Below are 24,597 nucleotides of genomic sequence, written 5' to 3'. Positions count from 1 at the left end.
TCATTATTTTTAATCCCAAGTAATTGATTTTAGATCTGCACACCTATGAATGCACAGAATTGGACAGCTTCCACTCTGATCTTAGTGGACACGATGCAATCAAGATATATAGGTCACTTTTCAGCTTTGAAAAGGAGTTTCTAGGAGGAAGTTTCTTAACAAATTTCAAAACAATCCGTGAGCTACATACAGGAAGACCAGAAAAAGTATCAAATCGTTCCAATGGGCTATTACATAGGTTTAACTGAACTACCTTCTTTACAGCTAATTCTGACCTCATGATAGTCTCTTCTAGATTTAACAAATGGCCCTTATTCTAGTTTTCATTAAGTCAAAAAAAAAAAGAAAAGCCTGGCATTAAGGAAGCACACAGTGCCTCACATCCTTCAAGAAAGGACTTGTTAGCTCTTCAACTATAGGCTGCTTTGCTGGTGGGACTACATGGATCACATTAGCTGCATCTACCTCCTCAGGCTGAAATTCAGGCTGACACGAGTTGGTTGAAATATTTAACAAGAACTTTTTTTATTTTTGAAATTTCTACTTGCTGCTCCTCCTCGAAAGCATAGTATGTCATTAAAAAGAAATACAGAAAAACAGCACATATAACAACACATAGGCACCTTCAGAGCTATGGCTGTAGTCTCCTGAGCAAAAGGCAAGTCACAAACCTGCTGGAACCTCTTTGCTTATTGAATTGGAACAAAGCATTGGAAGGACTGATCCAATAAGCTCTGAAAAGCACTACAGTTATTATTCTAACAGATATACAGACGACTGCTGCCATATGAAATCTCTCTTTCATTATGTTCTAGATATAAATTTATGCATTGTGTATTGTTCCCGATGCTCTTCAGACGCAAGTACAGATGGAGCTTAAAAATGAGACATTATCCTATTAAAGCCAGACACTCATGGAAAAAGACCGTAATATGCTACTCCTATTTTGTAGCAGCCAGTCATATCTTGCCTGCACTGTCCATTTCAGTATTTAAGAGGATGAAACTGTGTAAACCAAAAATATGTCACCGTGTACAGAAAACAACCCTACACGTGAAAGCAGGAGTCCTTCTATTACTTTTTTATGCATGTATAGCATGACTGGGACTAGGAGCACAATCTACTAATAAAACTGTCACTGGTTGTTATTAGTTTTGTTATCTTGCTGAATTTTAGACACAGTTTTCATATAAGTATCTATCTAGCTTGGATGACTTCTTTGGAAGTTTTCAGTCTAAACAGTTCCTCCCATCTCCTAAAAAACAGGTTTTAGTAACAACATCTGTAACCAACTGAGAAACTTTCCCCTTGAAAAAAAAAACAAAACACCAAACCCAAACAACCTCTAAACCCCATGTTTTTGAGTAGAGACTCGAAATCTGGAAATACAGAGGCCTTTAAAATAGGAACATACATTTTGCCATCTCTGTGAAAACCATCTAAATTTGGTCAAGTTATGAGCTTTTGAAAATCACCTCTTTGGGTCAGACTGACCATCAGCAGTGCAAAAGGAAGGAGGAGTACAGAAAAGAGGAGACGGCACGAGTGGCTGTGACTCACAGTGGACGCTAGGACAGCTGGATAAGGAGAAAGAAAGCCAGAGGACAACTGAACAGCCTTCACAGGTGGAAAAACGCAGGAAATGGAAAGTAAGATTGTGTAGACAAGATAGAAAAGGGGTAGGATGCAGAGCATGGGATGAGCAAGCACTCACGCTTAGGGGGAATTAGACAAGGGCCTACAGACAGTAGCACATAATCTCCTCTGATGCCCATATCAGAACCTAAGATTCCCCCAGATTACCAACCCACTGCTTTCAGCAGAAATCAATAAAAATGCCTGGAAGTTTTCCTCATTCTCCTCCAATTTCAGTCTACAGACAGAATATGACAGCTACCAGCTAGCATTTCAGTTCAAGCAGGACATGTCCACATGAGAGCTTGCTAACATGATGAAACACTGGCGTGCAGATGCAACACCAGAAAATGGAATATGGATTTCTACTTGCTTTTTCAAACACCTAGAAAATTACATAAACAAAAATCCAAATTAAAATAAAGAATGTTATGTCAAGCGCTCAAAGCAAAGACGGAGTACAATTACAGGGGCTTCTGCAACAGTAACTCAGCTTCTCCAAGATACACATCCCTGAAGTCACTGCTGTGAGACAAGCCAGGGTACTAGCTTTCAGTGTGCAGCTGCTTCATAGCTATCTTGCATTTATCTCACACTTTGACAAGCTGTAAGTTCACAGTCTAACTTATCCTGCAGTGACTAACTTGTGAGCTTGTACCCATTAACTGTTCCCAGTTCTTTCTTTTTTTTCTCACAGATGGAAGAAGTGATTGCTTAAATTTAATTTTTATACAGGCCCAGGTATGAACTCGATCTAGCTTTATTGTCCAGCTTAAGTGGAAGAACTTTGCTCATCCATCAGAGAAGCTGAAAAGTCCACCAGGATCAAGTCCAAGCAGGACTAGGGAAGTGATTGTCCCCCTGCACTGGCACTGGCAATGCTGCACCTCAAATACTGTGTTCAGTTTTGGGCTCCTCACTACAACAAAGACATTGATATACTGGAGAGTGTCCAAAGAAGAGTAACAAAGCTGGTGAAGGGTCTAGAGCACAAGTCTTATGAGGGGACTGGGGTTGTTTAATCTGGAGAAAAGAAGGCTCAGGGGGGACCTTATCGCTCTCTACAACTACCTGAAAGGAAGCTGTAGTGAGGTGAGTGTTGGTCTTTTCTCACAAGTAACAAGCAACAGGACAAGAGGAAATAGCAAGGTGCACCAGGAGTTTAGTTTGGATATGAGGAAAAATTTCTTCACCGAAAGGGTTGTCAAGCATTGGAACAGGCTGCCCAGGGAAGCGGTTGAGTCACCATCCCTGGAGGTCTTTAAAAGACATGTAGATGTGGTGCTTAGAGACATGGTTTAATGGTGGACTTGGCAGTGTTAGGTTAACAGCTGGCCTTAATGATCTTCAAGGTCTCTTCCAACCTAAACGATTCCATGATTCTAAGTCAGAAGGAAATCAACTCTATCTTTACGCATACATCTACCATTGGCTGAGCATCACATTAAGTCACTCAAGCTAATCATAGAATGGTTAGGGTTGGAAGGGACCTTAAAGATCATCTAGTTCCAACCCCACCTGCCATGGGCAGGGAAACCCTCCAGTACATTAGGTTGCCCAAAGCCTCATCCAACCTGGCCTTGAACACTTCCAGGGATGGGGCAGCCACAACTTCTCTGGGCAACCTGTTCCACTGCCTCACCACCCTCTGAGTAAAAAATTTCTTCCTTATATCTAATCTAAATTGACCCTCTTCCAGTTTAAATCCATTGCCCCTTGTCCTATCACTATATACCCTTGTAAAAAGTCCCTCTCCAGCTTTCCTGTAGGCTCCCTTTAAGTACTGGAAGACTGCTGTAAGATCACCCCGGAGCCTTCTCTTCTCCAGGCTGAACAGCCCCAACTCTCTCAGCCTGTCTTCACAGCAGAGGTGCTCCAGCCCTCGGATCATCTTCGTGGCCCTCCTCTGGACTCGCTCCAGCAGCTCCATGTCCTTCTTCTGTTGGGGACTCCAGAGCTGAATGCAGTATTCCAGGTGGGGTCTCACGAGAGCAGAGTAGAGGGGCAGAATCATCTCCCTGGACCTGCTGGCCACGCTTCTTTTGATGCAGCCCAGGACATGGTTAGCTTTCTGGGCTGCAAGCGCACATTGCCGGCTCATGTTGAGCTTCTCAACATGATGACGAGATGATATCATCACCATGTTCTTCATTTTCTGGACATTTCAACTTCTGATCTTCATTCACGCTTATCAGAACTGCAAAGTGCATGCGATTATTGCAGAGCACCAGGCGACACTGTACACTGTTAATACTCAATGCTATGCAAGTACTTTGAAAGACCTCTCAAAATCAGCATTTAAAAGGAATCTCAGCAAGTAGGGTGCTGAGAAGATGAACAAATATTTAAGTAGTCAGAGTATAGTGACAAGTGTTCTAGAAAATTTCAAAACCATCTGTGTTTTAATAATGCACAGTAGGTGCATATAGCTAAAGCCACCCATCAAGAACACAGAATTAAATTAACTGTTCATCATCCCACACAGACGGAGATTACATAGTGGGAGCAAACACGGTGCAGTTATGTCATTAAGGAACGAATAGCACAAGTAGAGGGACAAAATTAAGTTTTCACAGGTAAACTTAATTCTGACAACTTCTGAACGATTGACTTTGCAACCATAACAAAGATGCTTTGCTGTAAATGGTATGCCTGCAATATTAGTATTACACTGTCTAAATGAGGGACTAAATAACTGAGTACCAGTACTGAAACTTGTGCCTTGTTGAAATCAATGTGAGTTTTGTTACTCACTTTTCCCAATGCATCAATACGACAAGAAATCACTGAACCATATGTACCTGCAATGAGTAATATTTTTGTACACAGAAGACAGAAAGGCATCCTAGGAAAGAATTTAATTGCATTAACCTGAAACGCAGTTGCCTATCAGCATACTTTAGCCACTACTTACAAACGAGGAATTCTACAGAAATTTTTTTTTTTAAAAAAAAAATTACTTTTGCTATATTTCTCAGTGGGTCATTTCCTCCAGTAAAAACACTGCACAAAAAGCAGATAGATTTGTCACCATACACTTCAGACGGCAGAAAAAAAAAAAAAGGCTTGTGGCATATGTCTTGCTATTTTTCAAAGCAGAAGTGAGACAAGAGCCTTTACAGGATCATGTCAATTTTCTTCTTCTGGGTGGGTAAGGCTCAACATGCCACTTCGCCCACAGCTGGAAAATAAGACTGGAACAAACATGGCATTGCTTTGTCTCTTGTGGAATGATTTAGAGATTAAAGAAAGGCAGCTTCAGTAGAAAGCTAGCAAATACCTATTTTTACAAATATTTTATTAAACAAAATCAATCACAGTGAAAATAAGGCATACTGTTCTGTAACTGAGAAGAGGACGTGCAGTGGGTATGGGAAAAGAACAAGGATTTCATAATAATGAATGAAATCCAGTCAGATAGTGATTTACACTAAAACGCAACTCAAAATAATGAAGTACTACTTTTAAGCATAATTAGAATATGAATAATATCTAGAACATTTAAAAAACATTTTTAAGGACAGGAAATAACCTTAATTCTGGCTAGGTCTCTTTGATGCCTATTATAAGATTTGTATTAAATTTTTCTTTCCCATCCAAAAATATGCTAAGCACGCAAACTACAAAATGGCAAGATTCCCTCAAGTAACTTGTAAACTAATTTCCAACATTAAAAAAAAAGCAATAAAGGGATGAAGCAAGGTGGCAGACACTACAGCAGCAAAATCCAGTAATAATTTCAAGTGAAGGTTCAACTTTTTTCTAGAGTAAATCAGGTGAAAGAGATTCTATCAGAAACAGCTAGCGATGCTGTACCACCAACAGGAAAACACTTTGGTGCCAACACTGCTGGTCATCCAATTTGCAATCACATCATCTGAAAATAGTTTAAGTATTCTTTTGACATCTAAAGGCTCTATCAACTCACAAGGAACAGATATTTTGTCCTCGTTCTGCCTTTGCTCTGTTGTCTCTGGGTATTGTCTCGGTTCTCACCCTGTCATTTAATTGTCAGCTACTCTTGCAGCACTCATCAACAATGTTAATTGAATTTAAGGTACAAGCAATCAGGAGGAAACAGAAAACCAAACAGACCCACAGGATTTTTGATTTATTCATGCTGGAATACAACTGAATCAACATCGGGATGACTGCAAACTTTACAAATTTACCTTTCAATGACAGTGAAGATCTGTATTACTATGTCACTCTCCGGAGCAGTATGGGCTTATTTAAAGCTTGGGGACATCGTTCAACTTTGAAATTTGCATTTTAAAGGACAAAAATTTTCCTTTAAGCAAAAGATGGTAAGACCTGTATGTTTCTCTAAAAACCAGCTGGCCCTCAGAGAAAGCAGGAGAGGTGCTAGAACAGAAAAGATGGGCTAAAGGAATGTCTCAGCTTCAGAGTTGACAGTCACAGCTGACAGTGACAGGGTGATGTGAAAGTTACGTGATGCTTAGAAAAGACCCAGTTGAGGTAAGCTAGTTTAATTTCTATCCTCCTACTTTTGCTAAAGGCATCCCGATAATTTTCAAGTACAGATTCAAAATTACCTGTGTAGATGCATCACACCAACCAAACTATGGATCTAAATCCATATTGGAAGGCATTCTGAGCAACAACATAATTAAAACACATGCAAGAAATGTGAGAAAATACATTAAAGGGATCTGCCAGCATAACCCATTAACACCACAGGCGGTAAGAATTTTTTCAATTTTTTTTTTAAAAGGCCAACTCAACAGCCAACAGCTTGTCTGTCTACTACATACAGATATAAAACATCACTTCCCAGCTCCCTTGAAAATATACTCAGTGCTTCCATCCTGTTGTGTCATGCATCAATTATAATTACGGCAATTTACTGTTTGCTTTTCCAGATAAAGTTCTTTTTATAGAATCACAGTAATTAACAATGACAGTAGCAAAATTGATAGCACTGCCTTTTGAAGTACCAAGTTCCTGTAAGATGACAATATCGCCTTGTCAAACTTTAAACAAATGTCCTCATCTTTTACAGTTTGTGTCTAACAGTGTTTGTTCCAGTCAAAACAGGTCAGCCTTTTCCAAGAGAGGACTCGAGAACAAATATGCTCTTTAACGTTGGTGACCTTTTCTTCAAACAGTTCTCAGATCTCATGCATTGAAAGGCTGCCTTCAAAAGTTACACTTCAGGTCAAGGACATGCTTTTTCTAGTTTCTGTGAAAATCTGTCCAATTTGCCAAAGTTTACATCTAGTCAGTGGAAAATTGTACTTTAAAGCTGCACGCCTAGATGATCTCCCAGAGAATCCATCCTCCCTGAGCACACTTAAACATCCAGATACTTGATAGAAGTGGAAGAAGTTTAAGCCAAGAAGTCTGGAATACAACATCAGTTAGAGATGGGACAGTGTCAGTGGCAAAACTCTTCTGATAGTCCCCCCAAAATCACAATCTCAAACCTGTTCATGGCTGAACACATCTCCAAGTCCCTTGCTTCGTTTCTGCTCCCCTCTCACTCTTCAACCCCACAAATGACAAAAAGGTTGGGAAATGATAGCTCTGTCCAAGTAGATTCCCCATCTCCATCCCATAGGCTGCTGGCTGAGGTCAAAGTCACCAATCCTTACATCTTCCTGGGAAGGAAACCTTGTGCTGCTTTGAATGGCCTCTGTAATTTGCATTCTTCCAGACTCACTGCTGTAGCGGTAATCCTCTTTCTGAGAACCTCACACCAACATCTATTCTTAACCACAACTTCAACACCATATTTCTCCTAGTTCTCCTCTCTACCACTGCCCAGGCACGGACAGTGCCAAGCATTTCAGTGAGGCAGTCATCTTTCAGTCTGCCAGAGCAAAAAAGAAACAGGAGCAAGGAGGGAAGATGGAAAACAGGAGAGGAAAGAGGGCAAAAAGGCACAGATAATGCACGCAGAGTTTTTAACTCTGTCAATATCAGAAAAAATCCAAATCAATCCACAACCAAAGGGGGTTGGGGTGGTGTGTGTGACACTTTTGCAATGAAATTTTTCACGTGAAAAGCCAGTTTCATGAGGGGACTTGAATAACATTCATAAACTCAGGACAAGCCAACAAACCAAGAAGCCAGAGCTTAGATCTAGGTTCATCATCTCACATTGTACATAACCCCTGATATACAGACAATTCTTTAGTGGGTCTCTTTAAATCCGTCTTGATTACTTTTATGGCTGAACACAAAGGTGACTTGCTGACCAAACATATAAGGCATGAAGGTTTTTGTTCCTGAGAAGAAACGGAACAGAAAACAAGAAGGGCACCTTAGCAAGCAGCAGGATCTAGATGGAGAACTAAAACATGCATAGACAACTGTTTTCTCTATAACATCCATTTTCAATTAGGAAGACTAAAGCAAATAAAATACTACTGGGTTGGGTGGCAGAATGCAGTAACTCTAACTGATGAGCAAATTTGTATTTACAAAAATCAAGTGAGGAGAAAAAAAATCAAACTGTAGCTATTAATTTGATTTGATCAAGCATAGATGGGAGTAGACCATTCAGCGTATCAGTATACTGCCAATATGGGACCTGAACATCACAGAGCTACTGGATATTATTTCCTTATAAATGCATCGGGATCGCATGGTCAAAGATGAGACTATATCATCTTACCAACTGAACCCAAAAAATCTGTCCAACACAAGACACAAGACGCCCCAGTGCTGTGCAACTTCACAGAATCACAGCAGTTGAATGCTTCCAATGTAAGCAACAACGGTATGCCCATAAGGCCAAGGTTGGGGACTATAACAAAACCATTGCTGCTTTGAAGGAATTTCTGAACCTCCGAAAGGCTTCGGAACACATGTTGCTCTAAATAAGCTTTTCCAGGTAACTCCTGAAGCAAGTTCATCTGCGACAGTATTTTGAGATACTGCAAAAGGTCAAACACATTTTTAGTCTCTACAACTAAAGCAAGAACATCTTAACACGCAGGAAAACACAGCTCAAGCACTATGAAGTCCTTGGAGCTCTTTACTAGTGATTTGCTGCTCATCATCACCGCACCCCAAGTAAATCAAAGAACAACTTCAACAAAGCCATCAAATTTTGTGGGCCGAGTTTCTCTGCCAAGGGAGCACAGTCTGACTTGAAAAACGTCACAGGAATTAGGACAGAAACAAGCACCCATAAATGCTAATGAATGTCTTTCCTCCATCAGCATGGCTAGTTAGTGTGTATGCTACATCAGACACTTCTCACCAGTAAACTGCACCTCTGAAGGAACTTATTAAATGAGGAATACTAAATCCCTGTTGTAACATATGCCAGAAAGCTTTGGCTAAAAATGAAGAACTGATTACATTCGAAAGTCTAAGAGCATGTTCCAGTTCAGATATGTGTATTAAAATAGTGGCAGCCAAATGCTAACACTCACAAGGCTAAACATCCTCCCTAAATTCCCACCTCAGTTCAATATTTCAAACAGCACCAGCCCTATGAAAGCAGAACAGAAATGTTCCAAAATAGAAAAAAGTAAGCTCGGTCCATGAAACATGCACAGGAATACTACTCATTTATTTCTAATTAGGGCTCAGCATCCCAGAGATGACAGACCACAGACTTCAACGGGCCCATCAAAATGCCTCTCCCCTAGCTGGTTAAGATGCTTCAGTATGACAACCTGATAACATTTGAAACGGATAAGATCTCCTTGGATAAACAAACCTGGTTTGAGGCACTAAAGCACACTCCTCTCAAAGTTCTCTGTGACCACGATAAGCTACATGCAAAATATTAAGAACAACTATTTATCTGAGAGAAAACTACAGTTGGGTATCTGTACCTTGAAGGCATCTTTAACCTGAACTACATGAGCGCAACACATCGTAAGAACTGTGGTGGTGTCACTGCCCATGAAGGAGTGTATAATTATCTGCAGGTGTTTTTCCAACTGTTTACTGGGCTTTAACAATCGCAGTTAAGAAAACCTAGTCCTTTTGTACAGTTTTGCTTTCATTTCACTTCAGGAACTTTTATAAACTTGTTTACATAATTCTCAGAGATGTAGATTTATAATTCTGTCAATAATTTTACAAGGTTAATGGCCTCTGTAATTATAACAAATGAGAAACTGAACTACTTTAAATTTATGCACTTCAGTCAACCATAAAAATAGCAAACTCTGCAAAGAACCTGATGTATGAACCAGAGTAAAACCCACCTTTTTGCTGACAGCTCCAAAGCAACGTATAGAAAGTGACATATTCCTCTTAATGGTGTGTGCTTAATCTCTAAAGTATTTTGAAACTTAAAATCCTAAGAATAGAGATTAATACAACCTCTATTCTAATTTTCAGACCTAGATGCATCCAAGAAATACTTTTACTCCAAAGTTATAATTTAAAGTAAACAAACACACACCAGAGTAAAAGTTCATCATGTGATACTCAAGGCTTAAAAAAATAAGATTCTCTTTTCAGGAGCATATCTATTATCCATGATGATATTCATGTTATTTAAACTTCACTTTCTTTTATTTTTTATTTAAACCTCAATCTTTTAATTAGTGTAATTTTAAATAAATTAATTTAATTAGAACTAAATAGTACTCATAATGAAAGCTCCACATTAAAAAAAAATAATAATTTCAATCCATCTAAAAGGAAGTCAATTAAGACCTGAAAATGTCACAAAATTTGTTTAAAAATTTCATATCATGCCTCAATTATTTTTTTTTATTCCATTAGTTGACATACATTAGCAAGAAAAAGGCTGGAACACATCATACTCCTTTTTAAAGTCAAATCATGTGAAATTGCAATAATTATAACCCACATTTCTTTGTTGAACTAAAACTTTCATCATCTAAATCCACTGAAGAACTCGATTTAATGGCAACAACATAACAGAAGTTCCTTCTAGAAAAAAAGAAAGGAGTAAAATCTCCGGGTACCTAAGGCTTTTTTTAAGGACCAGAGGTTTCCTATTGCCTCAGAGAGGTTAGAGGTGCCTTCATGCTCTTGAACTCTGATCAGGAGTTATTCATATGCAAAGAAACAAATTCCTTGAATGTGACATTCTATCTTCTTGTCCACAGCCATAAAACTGGATGAAAAACATGAATGCATGGGCTGATGGGGAGATGCGAAGGTTATTAATGCAATTCATAAGCCTCTTGGACTACTGGCAGAAATTTGACAGAAAGGTGTTAAGAAAGTCTTGAACCCATTATCCATAGATATATACTCTTACAGGTTATTTAGTTTGACCTCCTCAATAGAAGGAGCAATTTTCAAGCTCATAAATTTTTACTGAGCATATTTATAGAAAGACATCCCTCCCCTTGCAACAACCCAGCCGTAAAAGTGCCCCTAACCCTCATCCACCTTTGGTAGAGTGGGAATTCCATCTAATCCTTACACTGATAACTTAAGCCAAGCTTGTTTAATCAGGCTCTGAATGGAGACTATATATTGCTCCAAAACATTTTCTTTTGTCTTTATATAGATTTTTTACTTATTTGTGCAAGCAAGGCTGAGAGGCAGCAGCATACAGACACACATCAATACTAGTCACTCGAATGCGTTTGTCAATCACAGCTACAATCACAGTTTCTCCACTGGCATGCAAAATAAAGCATTTTTGATTATGCAAATAGTCCTCTGCTTTGTGAATACGGCCTCAAGTGATTCAAATGTTAATTCTGCTAGAAATCTTGATACAAAGCCAGTATTTCAACCATGTCAGCTTTATAACCAAGACTTTCTGAGAAAAACATAATTGGAAATTGAAAAATACCTTTTAGGACCACAAATGCATTGAGATAAAGTAACCTGGAAAAGTGTGAAAGCTCTTTATAACATATTGTCAATGGGCCTAAGACCTGCTGGGCTTTGCTTTGAGTTAGATGCCCCTTCAGGAACTGGCAGTTTCCTAATGGCAGCAATGTAGGCACAGCTACACTGTGAAAAGCAGAACAGAAACAAGACATTCAAAATTTTATCTTGTCCGGAGTTTAATGTGCTAAACGTTTGAGGTTTGTATTTTCTCATTTTCTTAATAAAACTCTCACACAATCCAGTGAACGTTTATAGGAAAGTGTTCTCATCAGTATTAAACACATTTTTTTGAGCTCTCACAGCACACAAAAGAGCAAGTGTGTGGCCTGGATTCCAAAAAATTAGGGGGAAAGGGAGTGCACATGCGTGTACATGTGTGTGTTATCCTGCCATTTGAGGTTGAAATGTGTAAAAAGTAGAGTATATTACATTATTTCCCAGTTATAAAATTTTGGAAATCTTTGGACCACATAAAACTAGGTCAATTTTGATTGCTTCCAAACTGGAACTTCAAAATATATTGACTTAACAGCTTTTCGCTTTTCTTTTTACTTTGCAAGTACAGTTTTGGTTTTTGCTTTTGTTTTGCCAGTCAGTTGTATTTAACCTATCACAGTAGCTTCAGTTACTTTGTCCTCTCAAGTTTTAGGAGATACAAGGGAAGGGAGAATATTTTCACATGGAAGTCAGCCACACTAGCACTGCTATCACCCTGTCTGCAAAGCTAGCATGGTGGTAAACCAAGATTTCTACCACATATTTTTCTTTCTTGATTGCTTCTGCTCAGGGAAAACCAGGTGATAATTAAGACTACGTAAAACCCAAAGATATTTGTTGTGTAATTATTGAGCTGTACAACTACAATGGGCTTCACACAATCAACTCTCAGCTTAAGTTACGCACAGACACAAAAAGGGTGTTAGGAAGCTTCCACAGGAAATGCAGAGCAAAACATTAAATGCTTAAAATTATTTCTCATTGACAGTGCAAGCTTTGAGCATCTTCTTAAGGCAAAATCCACAGCATCCTTATTCACATTAACCTCTTCCTAACATCCTAAAATAATAGTTGAAGAAAACTGTACCACTTCTTGGTTGATTACGGGAACTCTGAATCAAGCTTCCTAAAACAAGGAGGACAAACAACCTATATCAGATCAGAACAGATACAAATCACCAAGTTTAGCACAGCTAATATACCCTTTTTTGCACAGTTTCCTCCTTCTTTCTGTTGTTAGTTCACTTTTCACTTAGCTCCAGCTAAATCTGTTGCTGATGAGAAGCTGTGGAAGTTTGTGACAAGTGGCCCAGACCTTAAAAATTCAGAAATACAGAGTTCCAGATTTGACAGCTGTATATCGCAGAGTGATGACTTTTAGATTCCACTGTCATGGCTTGTATTTTAATAAATGGGTCAGAGACTGAAGGTCATGGTATCCTATTACCAGTCTCTGAACCATCCAGTTCCCCTTCATCTCAGCAGAAAAACGTGATACATTATCAGCTTCTTTTTTTATATTGCTTACTCGGGAGGAACATTCCAAAGTAAAATAATGTGGATATTCATTTTCATTGCTTTGAAGAAGACAGTAAAGGTCAATTTCTAATTTTGAAATGCTGCTCTCTTCATATTGATTATAAAGCCTGAAAGCAGTAACTCCACCCATGCTGCAAGAAGAGCTCCCATTATGGAGCATGTATTTCAGCTTCATGTAATTCCTGAATGATAAATCTCCTACCTCTCACAGCAAACACTGAAAAATTGAACTAAAATGATTGCAACACAATCTTCAGCCTATGGAAAAATACAGGAGAGGAAAAGGAGCAGTGCTGTCTCCCGAAGGAACGGTCTGACCCAGACAACTGTGCCTACAGCATCCAGAGCAGCTAAACCGAAGAAAAAAGCAGCCTGCATAGAAAAAGAAAACAAAAACAAAGGAGGAAAATGATGTTTTTTCTTTTTTCACATATATAATTTCAATATAAGATGCATTTCCTAACACTTGCCACTGTTTTGATTATAACTGATGCTTTTCTTCCTGTGAGGAAGGTATTCGTGCATGCTTCTTATTGACTACAGTGGCTGCAGTCATATTTCATGCCAGTACAAAGATGTAGGCTACTGAAAACGTTTCCCAAGTGTTTTGAAGTTTGGAAACAATTCATGTTTAATATTTTAAGCAAAGTATGGTGATCTAAACATAGTGTTTTACCATACTGGGATTTTTTACTTCCCTGAATATATGACATATTTAAGGAAGAATTGAATCATTACCACAAAAGATGGGAACGAGCAAAGCAAAATAGTGCAGTGGCCTCATTCTCTTTCAGGTCGCCTGTCTTCTCAACTAGCAAACCTCTTCTGAAGGCATGGCTCCATCGTTTGCAAATAAGAATCCTTCTCCCTTTCATTTAAGAGTGATTTATATAGATATTAAGACATAATAATATCTTGTGTCTGGAAAGGGACTAATGGTGCTTAATTTTAGGACCTGCTTATAAACAAGTTATACATTTGCAATAAACTAGTTGGGTTTTATTCAAAGGGAAAAAAAAAAAGAAGTAGTTATTGTGCTGTGGATGGAGGCAAAAGCATTGAAAACAAAGGTACTGTTGTGGATCCAGCAATAGCACATTCACATCTTCACTGTTATACTCGTGCCTGAAGAAACAGGACTGTTTCATACTGTATTTCTAAATAAATTACACAGATCAGGAGAACTGGGATAATTCATTCCTGAACTTTCTATGCTAAAAACATAAAAAACTGTTCTGATTACACGTTTATGAATGATGACTGTAGTCAGTAGCAAGAAGATTGCCACGTGTCTCAGACACAACTTCTGACAGAAATGGACATCTTTCATGGGAAGCATTTTATCTTTATCCAGATGTAGGTACATGTTCAACTCACATTAGACATTCTCTGTGTTGCTCAAACCCAGTATGCAACTATTCACAAAGGATTTGGTTATTTGGGGGACAGGGTTAATTGGCCTTCTATGTCAAATCTTTAGGACATACAAGAGAGACATACACACATAATACATGTATGCACCTACACTCTTCTTTCCATACATGTAGTGATGCATTTCCTTCAAGAGGGGAGAGATTTAACACCAGGAAACCAGACAACTTTCTCACATCCTTATTTTGCATTTACCCAAAGCTGAAACCAGTTCCACCGAGATACAACAGTCACCTACTAGTTTAACAGGCACAAAAGACTACAGAGAAAACTCAAGCTAACTGAACCAGCTCAAACACTGAGTTGCCACTTTGCTCCAATACTTTCAAAATCCAGGACACAGCACTGGAAAAAACACAGACAAAGCACTCGGAGGTCTTGACAAAGACAAATGTCTCTGTGTGGATTTGAAGTCCCCACTTTAATCACAAGGCTAAATGGTACTGTTGCTAAGACCCTTCCTTTCACAAAAGGGAGAGACAACAAAGACAAAACAATTTGAAGAACTGGCTAGGTTCAGGAGACATTTCTTTGCCTCAACACCAGAAGACATCAAAGTTTATTTCATCAGGTGGCCATGGAAGGTATTGGCATTTGGAAGGCATCTCCCTTACAGTCTCTAAGCTATTCCAGCTGAGATGCCATCACTTGCTAGCATCTTCATTCGTATTAACAACCAGCTAGTATCTGTATCAACAATTCAATCTGCTCCAAGTGGGATATGGTCACAGGGTAAAACCTAATGCTACTTGGAGCAGGATTAACTTGGCACTGCATTTTATGGTGATAGCATGTGCTATAAGAGGAGGTTAAATCTGTATACACCATAAAAAGACTGACCCTCACCAACTTCCACTAGAACAAGAAAGCTTTGAGGGCTGCATAAGGGTTCTGTATGACTTACAGTCACATATTATAATTATATACAAAGAAAAGGATTGCCACCCTCCTTTTATCCTCCACATTCTGTAATTGCCATCTTTTTTCTACCCTTCACATCATACCATGAGGGACAGCAAGAGCAGCAGACCAGAAAAATCTGTTCAGCAACAGTTCCAACTCCTGCATTAACTACAAAAGAGAAGAAACGTTTTTTGAGCAGAGGAAAATGGCTCAGAGCAGAAGGCCCCAGCAGGGCCAAAAGTCAAACCAGAAAGCCCTGAAATTCAGGTCAGAAGAAACTGTAGGCAAACGCCTTACTGAAAAGGGTTCAACTGTGCCCTGAACTAATGGATTTGTAACCTCCTAGTGCTGAAACTAGAACGAGATCCCTTACCCAACACCTTCCATGTGAATACTGAAGATGCAGAGACAACTTCTTCAGTGGAAGTAGGGCAGAGTCTGAAAGGTCTACCATTAAGTTAACTGATAACAAGGATAAGAAAAGGTTTCCTGATGGTGAAATGATGATACTAATAAATAAAATAAAAAATAAAAATCGAAAAATCCTCAAAGTGCCCCCCCATCCTTTTGTTGCTTCAACTGTGCCAAAGAACAAAAGCCAGAAGAAGGTCACAGCTTGCACATCAAAAATACTGGATGAAGATTGAATTGATAGCAGCTGTGTTCCATCTCAGCAGGCTACAGATAAAATATTGCAGGAGGAATGGGAGGAGAACAGAGGGGACAGAATATTCTGTGGAACAGATCTAAGTCTATGAAGCTGGATAATTTGGAATTTTCATTTGTACTTTTCAGAAAAGTATGACACTTTTCCCACACAATGGGAGGTCATTATAGAGTTTAAAATTGATATCACGATTCTGAAAGGGAAATGCCATCATTTATGTTGCATTTATGTAATCTCAGCTCTCCTGAAGGTTTTATAATTGTGAAAACAACTAACTTGCTAGAAGGTAAAAAGAAAAAAAAAAAAAGAAAAAAAAGCAAGAAAAAAAAGGAAAGGCTATGCTCAGCCTATGAATGGTAAGGAACAAAGAAACAAGCAGGACAGACTTTATCAATCCTTTATCAATCTTCACCATTTCTGAGCACTCTACATGGACAGAAGTCTTCATTCGGTCCACCAAAAGGAACAGAGGAAGGAGCACAGTGCAACTTGGATACGTCGAAAAGCAAGATACGGTAACCTCACAGTAACTATTCGCACTGTATCTGAGATTGGAAAACTATCAACTCTCTCATGCCCTTCTGAGATGACCAGAAATTCAGTTCACCTGTTTCAACCAGTCAGTCCAACTGCTTTCAGAGAAAGGCAAATGAATACTGTCAGAAAAAAAAAAAATTAGCAGCCAGTCAGGGCTGGGGAGAACAGCAGGAGGAAAAGCAGAACAAAAACAACAGCTCCTGCTGCTTTGAAGCTCCACATCGCCAAGGATCTAACATGCTCTCTCAGACATACACAAACGCACACAAACGATGCAGAAGAAAGCACAAATGAAATATTGTTGAAAATCTGAGCTATTAAAAAATGTTAAGTCACAAAAAATCCAGAAATTAAAGATAATTTTTCTATTATTAATGTTCAGTAAGAGTGAATATACAGTTCTCTACAACATGACAGCATATTTAATAATAAGCAGCATCCCAAAGTCCTGGAAATTTTAAAAGCTGACTTCATTTCATAAGAAAGGTCCCAAGAACATCCTTTTCCAAATGTACTGTGGTTTTTGAAGGCCAACCTGTCTTAATTTGGAAATCTTTTATTCCCCATCTATCTTGAGGAAGCACACAGTTTGGGTAAGGCTGCAGGACGCCCATAAGAGAAAGAGACCAGAGAGAGGAATTAGGATTGCTGTAGTTTCTTTAATTTTGAACACTTCTTGACCTTAAATATCCAGCGACAGTGTCCCAGAAGTTCTTGGCTTGTGTGTTTTATTTTTAACAACACTGAAAGACAAAGCTGTTACGACTACAAGCTGCATTGGCTTTGCAGGGACTTTACAGTTAATTGAGCTGTAGCTATTTAGCCTGCAGTAGGCACCAGCTCTGCCAACTCTGTAGGCAACAAAAAAGTTCCTCAAGCTACAGCCAAGCTACTGTCCTTTTCTTTTTTTTACTTAAATGCTCCAAAGCAATGTGGCTTTCGGGGAGAGTGAACTTATCCTCAGACTCTAAAAACATAAAGACACAAAACCCCCTACAGTAACTCATGTGACATGCATGCTCAGAATAGTTACATCTCCATAATCTTAAATGTAATCTCTTGAAGTTCCCTGAGGCTTGTTGAGCCTGACACATATGAAGCTTTTAGGCATTTCAGTTATGGAAATTTGAATTTCTTGACTGGACTTCGTGGAGGAAACGTGAAAGTCCTCCAAACAGAGTCCTCCACTCTTAAAAAAATAGGCAGATATTGTTTCACTGTGCCCTTGACCTACAGCACACAACCTCCCAGACCTACTCTAATACAATGAATAGGAGGCTTATCACTGTGAATCATCTAACTAGTGCCATGAGGTCATTTGTTGACTTAAAGTTGCAAAGATCATTATGCTATATATCAGTAAAAAAATCACTGAGCTGGGAAGTATCTGCAATAACTCAGGTAATAATTCAATATGAGGTCACAAGAATTATATCTACTGTGTAAAAATATAATTTTCTGCAGCCCTTCCTTAGATGGTATGGGTACAGACTGTGCTGTTTCTCCTGGATAATACAAAAGCACAGCTGCTTTACATCACTTGCAGTATTGTTACTACAAAGCAGTATTTTCCATTGTGCACCCGTTAGGAACACCGTGCAATAAATTACACATTCACTTAGGTAAGAGATCTCTCTTGGCAAACTGCTGATCTTCCCTGTACTTTTTTCTTAGCATTTACTCTTCTTCAGTTTTCCACAGATAAAAGTTTTGTGAAGATTTATCCACTCCAGCCTGAAAACTTCAGAAGGGGAGGCCTCAGAAAACCTCCCAACCTCAGAAAGTCTGTCCAGTCTGGGGCATAAAGGGAGACTTGCACTTCTTTCTTAAAGACCCTGTAAGGTTTTCATTTTTTGTTTCTCTTCTTCCCTCCTACCACACAGTGAGATATGGATGGAAGAAGTCTGAAATTTTGAAGACTTCTGAAGATGTGTGTGACTAAGAATTAAGCATCTCTCCTCCCCACTCTATACTGGCACTCAAATGCATTAAGTTTTCTCTGGCAAGTCAGAAAACAAACTTATTCAGTATGCATGCCAAACTGCTCTATACAAATTTAAGTTAAAGAAACTCATTAAGCAAATCCTGTGTTCTTCGAAATTTTACAATGCAAGACAGCTGGCTGTTTCCAAAGCATCTATGTGCTATTTTTCCATGCTGCTATCCCTATTTGGCATTAAGGTAACAGCCTTCAACACTGGAGTAGATGGAAAATTATTATCTGGGCAACTGTCAAACCGAAGACATAGAGACAGTCTCTGACCTGAACACTTTTGAATGTAAAACACAAATAGGTACTGATACATATTAATTACAAGATGTAAATACAAAAATTAATGAGGGAAATAATCTAAAAATTGCCCAATCATGGCATTTAAATGGCAAAGTACAAAAACACCCACAAAACATACCTGGTTTGGATGATGCTTTGAAACACCATCTGGGCCTATGGGAAATGAAACATTACCATATACTAAAACACTAGAACAGAGTTTTACTAACAACAGTAAATCAAATTAGGCAAAGCAAAGGAGCAGCAACATTTCCAAGGGTGGAAAATGAAAACTAAATACAAAACAGTTTTTGCAAAATTAGGATGGGGAAGAAATAATTTTACTGCCCAAGAAAGGAACACAGTAAGCAAGATAACCTCACAAGCAAGGTAGCAATAAAACCAAGGGATGTTTGCCTACATATGTACCCAAAAAGCAGAATCTTTGCAGATATAAGGAACATTATTACTCAGAACTCAAACAAGATCACTATGGAATAGTAAATCAAGCTGTTTCCAGAATTAGAATCTATCACACAGTTCAGTATATAGTCTAGATGAAAGTATGATATTACAGGAAATTGGAGGGATGAAGTATCTGTGATAAAAGTTAAGGTCAGCGAACTTTTTCCGCTGGCTGCAGTGGATTTAATAACACCTCAAGTTTGATGCTGAGACATCTCTGAACGGCTGATAATGAGAGTTATAGTAAAAGAATAAACCAAAACTACATTAATGCATAAAACAAATCATTCGCTATTCTGTATTCTACTGAATTTAGTTTAAATGAGAAATTAGCATGTAAATGACTTCCCGAATCCACACTGTCTCAGCTATCACAGTGGCAGGCACATTTAGGACAGAACAGTAACATGGTGGCCTGCATCACTCATATATAGGGGATCAGAAATATCACATAGGTTTAACTCACATATACGCTTCCAATCAGTTGCCTTTTTTCTTTTTTTTTTTTTTTCTTCCCACTCCCCCTTTTTTCTCAGGCTCTTCAAAAGTAAATTAGATTTTCCCAGACTAAGTAAATTAAATTCAGAATGAAACATCCTGTAAAAGGCATGCCACTAAATAAAAGCATCAATAAGTTAGCGCAACTGACTCGGACCAAGTTGAAAGAAATTTAGCACAGGCTACTTCTAAATTTCATTCTAGAAATTCAATAGAGAGCTGAGCAGCACTGATAAATAAGCCACATTTATCTACTTTCATTCAAACCTATGTAACCTTGATAAATGGTAGAAGACACAAACTCACATCTGCTGTAGAAGCAGAATTACTTTATAAGCAGAAACTTTAATCGAAGTTTCAGCCAAACTTTACGTCGTCAACAATGATTTTTCTTATACTGCTTTATTGTTTGGTGGGTTTTTTTTAATTTTTCTTCCATTTTTTGTTTCAATCAAGTTAGCGCTTGTTTCTGCTGTCACATATTCCATATTTATATCCTACAACTTCCTATTTCTCTTAATCTTTTTCATTTGTAGCTTTGTTTTCCTTTGAGCCTCATTCTGCTGCGGTCACAACAGCAACAATATGCTTCCCTGTACACAGACAGCTACAAAATTCCCTCAGCAAGATCACTGCTTAAGATTTCAGCCTGTAACTTCCCCCTAATTAACATCACACAGGATCCCCATTAGGAGCACTGCCCAGGAATGCTATTTTGTCTCACTGCTTTACCCAAGGAGACATAAGAAATATTAAACAATTTACTTACAGTAGCTTTAATTTACAAATAACTAGACTTCTACCTGAACTTGCCTTGCATTGATGTAAATTAGAAAATAAGGAATAAGTAAGGGTCAAAACCTGCCTGGTTTCTCCATTATGAAGGCCTTTGGAAAGAAATGCCCTCCAACAGACCTCTGGCTCATGATACCACACATGCATTTTTTGATAAGGGCAACACTACTACTCAGATAACTGAAATTAGAAGTTGATCTCATCTTCAGTGGTATTTGTCCTTGTTCTAATTGTCCCAGTCTAAATTATAGGGCTGAGGCCCTCAGTCAGCCAACGGAGATCAAGAAAAATCTGCTTAATACAGTGTCCCATTCTTTCTGATTTTCCATCTCAAACTTATCTGATAACTTCATGAGCTTATACAAGCCTTTCTCTATTTTTAATTTTTTTTCCACCCAAGTAGCCAAGATCAGCTATGGCTGCATTACAGAACCCAGCATATCCAAGACGGATTAGATGCTGCTAAGAGGAAAGCAATGGCTTCCTCAAGTCCTGCTGAAGAACTCCACAGCTGCAGTGTTACTGTGAAATAATAGTGGTCTGGCACAACATCACTGAGATTACCTTCTGAAAGTTGTATTTGTAATACAGCCTTCCTTACTTTTCTGGCCCTAATATTTGTTTCTGACAAAATTAAAAAAAACAGCAAAAAAGTCAAAGCCAAACTACATACAGATTTTTTCCCCTTCCCATCTTACATATCATATAAACTTCTACACGATGTTAAAACACACAGGACTGTATTTCCACTGATAGCTCCCATGGATCTGAATGAAGTTCCACTACTGAGGGGCACAGGATTACATTAACCAAAAAACCCACAAACCTGTAACCTGAGTTTGACCCAACCTAACCCAAAGTCTACAAAAGTTGAGAAAAAAATTCTCTCTCATTAGCCTAATACTCTTTGGATCTAATCCCAGCCTAGACGAGTACTTAGAAATACAATGGATGCATATAGAATCATAGAATGGTTAGGGTTGGAAGGGACCTCAAAGACCATCTAGTTCCAACCCCCCTGCCATAGGCAGGGAAGCCCTCCGCTACACCAGGTTGCCCAAAGCCTCATCCAACCTGGCCTTGAACACTTCCAGGGATGGGGCATCTACAACTATATAGTCCCATTTGAATCAGTGAGATATCACATACTTAAGAAAATACATATTAATTAATAACTTTAAGAGCTTTTCTAGATCAGATCTTTGTGTTACTAATATTAAAGTACTAAAATTTTAACTGGCTTAAACGTGCTGTAGTCACGGCTAAAAGTAAAACTTCTCCAATTACAGTGTGAAAAGTATTTTCATGCAAGTGTGCCTTTATAATTTAAGAAAAAACTCAAGTGGAAAAATCTCTGTTCTTGCTCCTAACAAATACTTATTTATGATGAACTCACACAGCAACCTATTTATGAACGAAAACACATTATACTGTATTTGACAGTTGTAACACTACAAACTTTCATCTAGACCAAGCTCACATTAAAAAAATCTTTTAAGTGTCACTAAAAAGGCGCAAGAAATCCGTATCTACTATTTTTTCATTAAGTCAGTATCATATCAACCAAAAAACTGGAGAACAATAAACATATTTGAAACACAGGCTGTTATGCCTTGAACTCGGCATTACAAATATTGAAAGCTGGGCTCGTAACCCTCTGCACACCTTGTTATCACAGCACAGCTGCGAGGACAGACAGCTCGCAGATAAAATATATTGTTATGAATAAAGGTTTCACATCATTCAAGAATTACTACTCAAACAAAGCAGTATAGAAGAACTGCTGAAATTCCTTCATAAATTGGCCACCCACAGTTTTCTCTCCTTTGTGAAAGAGCCCCCTCTAAAATGTACAACCTTAGGATGGAAATCCATGGTACTTTAAAGGTTTCTAACTTCAGGGCATCAACCACATGAAACATGGAATTTTTTTGCCCAGTTCACCCCAAAACGGGCTCATTGTACAGATGGACATATGGTATATGGACGGCTACAGGAACGTAGGCAGAAATGAGGGACAAGGAAGCTGCAGCTGCTGGGACTGCAGCTCTGATGGCCACAAAGCCACGCATCTCCCACAGAGAGCCCCGTTGTGGACCTTGTGAGAGATGATGTCCTAGTACCTCCCTGACTCATCCCACCTTGGGAATTATGCAGAGATAGTCAGCACAATTTTAAAAGGTCTCTCAAAAGCTGCAACAGCCTCATCTCTTTAGCTCACTACCAATTTCAGCTCAGTCTGAACAAGTGGTGTGATGGCAAATTGTTTATTATGTTTCTATCAAGGCTCATTTTTAGTACCTTCTACTAGAGGAGGCTCTCACACAGAAGGCACATCCAGTAATTTCTGCAAAGGAGCTTGACAGAGGCAGGCTCAGATAAAGCAGTCATCACGAGGGACCACACAAAGCTGACAAGGAAGGATAAAGGAGCAGAGCAGAAAGCATGACAGGTATCTCCGAGCACGCTAGATAAGAGTTATTCCCAAACCACACAAGTTAGAGTTCACAGAGAAGGAAAAAAACCCAAAAGCTAGTTCCAAAGTACACACAGCTTCTAAGACGCCTGTATTTTTGCTCCCTGATCTTCTGATTGCCTTCATCAAGAAACATTTTTCTTCACTTCATGCTGCAGGTATATGAAAAATTATATCTACCTTCATCTTAGGTGCTGCCTGTAGGCTAGAAGTGTGACTTACACAGTTCCCTCATCTTCCAGAGTGACTTCGCACATCCACCTTAAAACATGCTTTTACGTACTCAGTTGAATAGTAAATCTAACAGGAGCCAAAGTAGAAGCAGAGCTGCACTCTTTAACAAGAAGTTCCACACCACAGGCTTTGTTTTTGAAGCACCAAAGTTTCTTCCTACTGAGAACATAACCATATCATTTGAATTCTCAAGCTATTCACTATAGCATGGTACAGAAATAAGAAGTGTAATGTAATTACAAAAAAACCCCATGTGTAGTCATTAAATGTGAGTGCATACCTTCCCTGATAGCGGTAAATGGGGTTCCTTCCTCTTCTTGTAATCTAATCACCTTCAATGCCACCAGCTTTCCATTTACCCTGAAAGAGAAAGAGGGGAGGGAAAGGAGAAATAAAAACCAAAATTAAAGCAGAAACAGTATTTCTCATAATAGAACTTGTTTCCCACCATGTACTTATTCAATTTCTTCCTGTCAATGCCAGTGATTCATTTACAGCACTGTAAGAAACACTTCATAGCTTCCATAATGTCAACTTTATATTTTCACACTCAGATGTAATCCAAGAAATGATCTCAGTTTTCTGTGAGTCAGTCTGTTTCCTTTCTATCACAGCACTGAACTGAAGCTTTGTTAAGAAGTATCACATTGTAAAATATGGTTTTAAAGTATCTGTTCTTTATTTGATCAAATTGCTCAAAGAACAAGGAATATGATTTTCATCAGTCACTCCACTCTGTCCCACACGACATCCTTGTGTCTAAACTGGGGCCTACAAGAAAGATGGGGAGAGGCTGTTCAGGAGGGCCTGTTGTGATAGGACAAGGGGTAATGGTTTTAAAATAGAGGGAGGTAGATTCAGATTGGATATTAGGAAAAAATTTTTTACCATGAGAGTTGTAGAACACTGGAACGGGTTGCCCAGAGAGGTGGTGGATGCTCCATCCCTGGAGACATTCAAGGTCAGGCTGGACGAGGCCCTGAGCAACCTGATCTAGTTGGAGATATCCCTGTTCCTTGCAGGGGGGTTGGACTAGATGACCTTTGAAGGTCCCTTCCAGCCCTAACCATTCTATGATTCTATGATTCTATGATTCTATATCCATATTTATACTGACGTCTCCTTCCCACTGTATCACACCCATTAATTATTACCCTCAAAAAAGCTATGGACGTTTGAGATGGGAAATATTTTTTAGGTCATTCTGGCCAGTTCCTGTTGTGGCAGGATTGCTCCTAAGGTACATTCTTGACAACATGGCCTAGGCTAGTTTTAGATTATAATGACTCTCATTAATATGATTAAAAGCATTTTGTGCTCCAAGGGATGAAACTTCAC

At 38.8% G+C, this 24,597-nt stretch overlaps 1 protein-coding gene across 3 annotated transcripts in view; it reads right to left on the bottom strand.

Annotated features, from left to right (window-relative positions):
- The window catches only part of CDK14 (cyclin dependent kinase 14), a 266,293-nt gene that overhangs the window by 132,771 nt on the left and 108,925 nt on the right, over positions 1–24,597 (bottom strand). For all 3 annotated transcript variants that reach the window (XM_086614579.1, XM_086614580.1, XM_086614578.1), the window contains one exon: positions 23,540–23,619. In XM_086614579.1, coding sequence (XP_086470705.1) covers positions 23,540–23,619 — 80 coding nt within the window. The remainder of the gene's footprint in view (positions 1–23,539; positions 23,620–24,597) is intronic.

This window comes from Tauraco erythrolophus, chromosome 7, assembly GCF_009769465.1.
Source record: "Tauraco erythrolophus isolate bTauEry1 chromosome 7, bTauEry1.pri, whole genome shotgun sequence".
Lineage (NCBI taxonomy): Eukaryota > Metazoa > Chordata > Aves > Musophagiformes > Musophagidae > Tauraco > Tauraco erythrolophus.
Note: the sequence above shows the minus strand (reverse complement) of the source record. Positions and strands in the feature narration are given on the sequence as shown.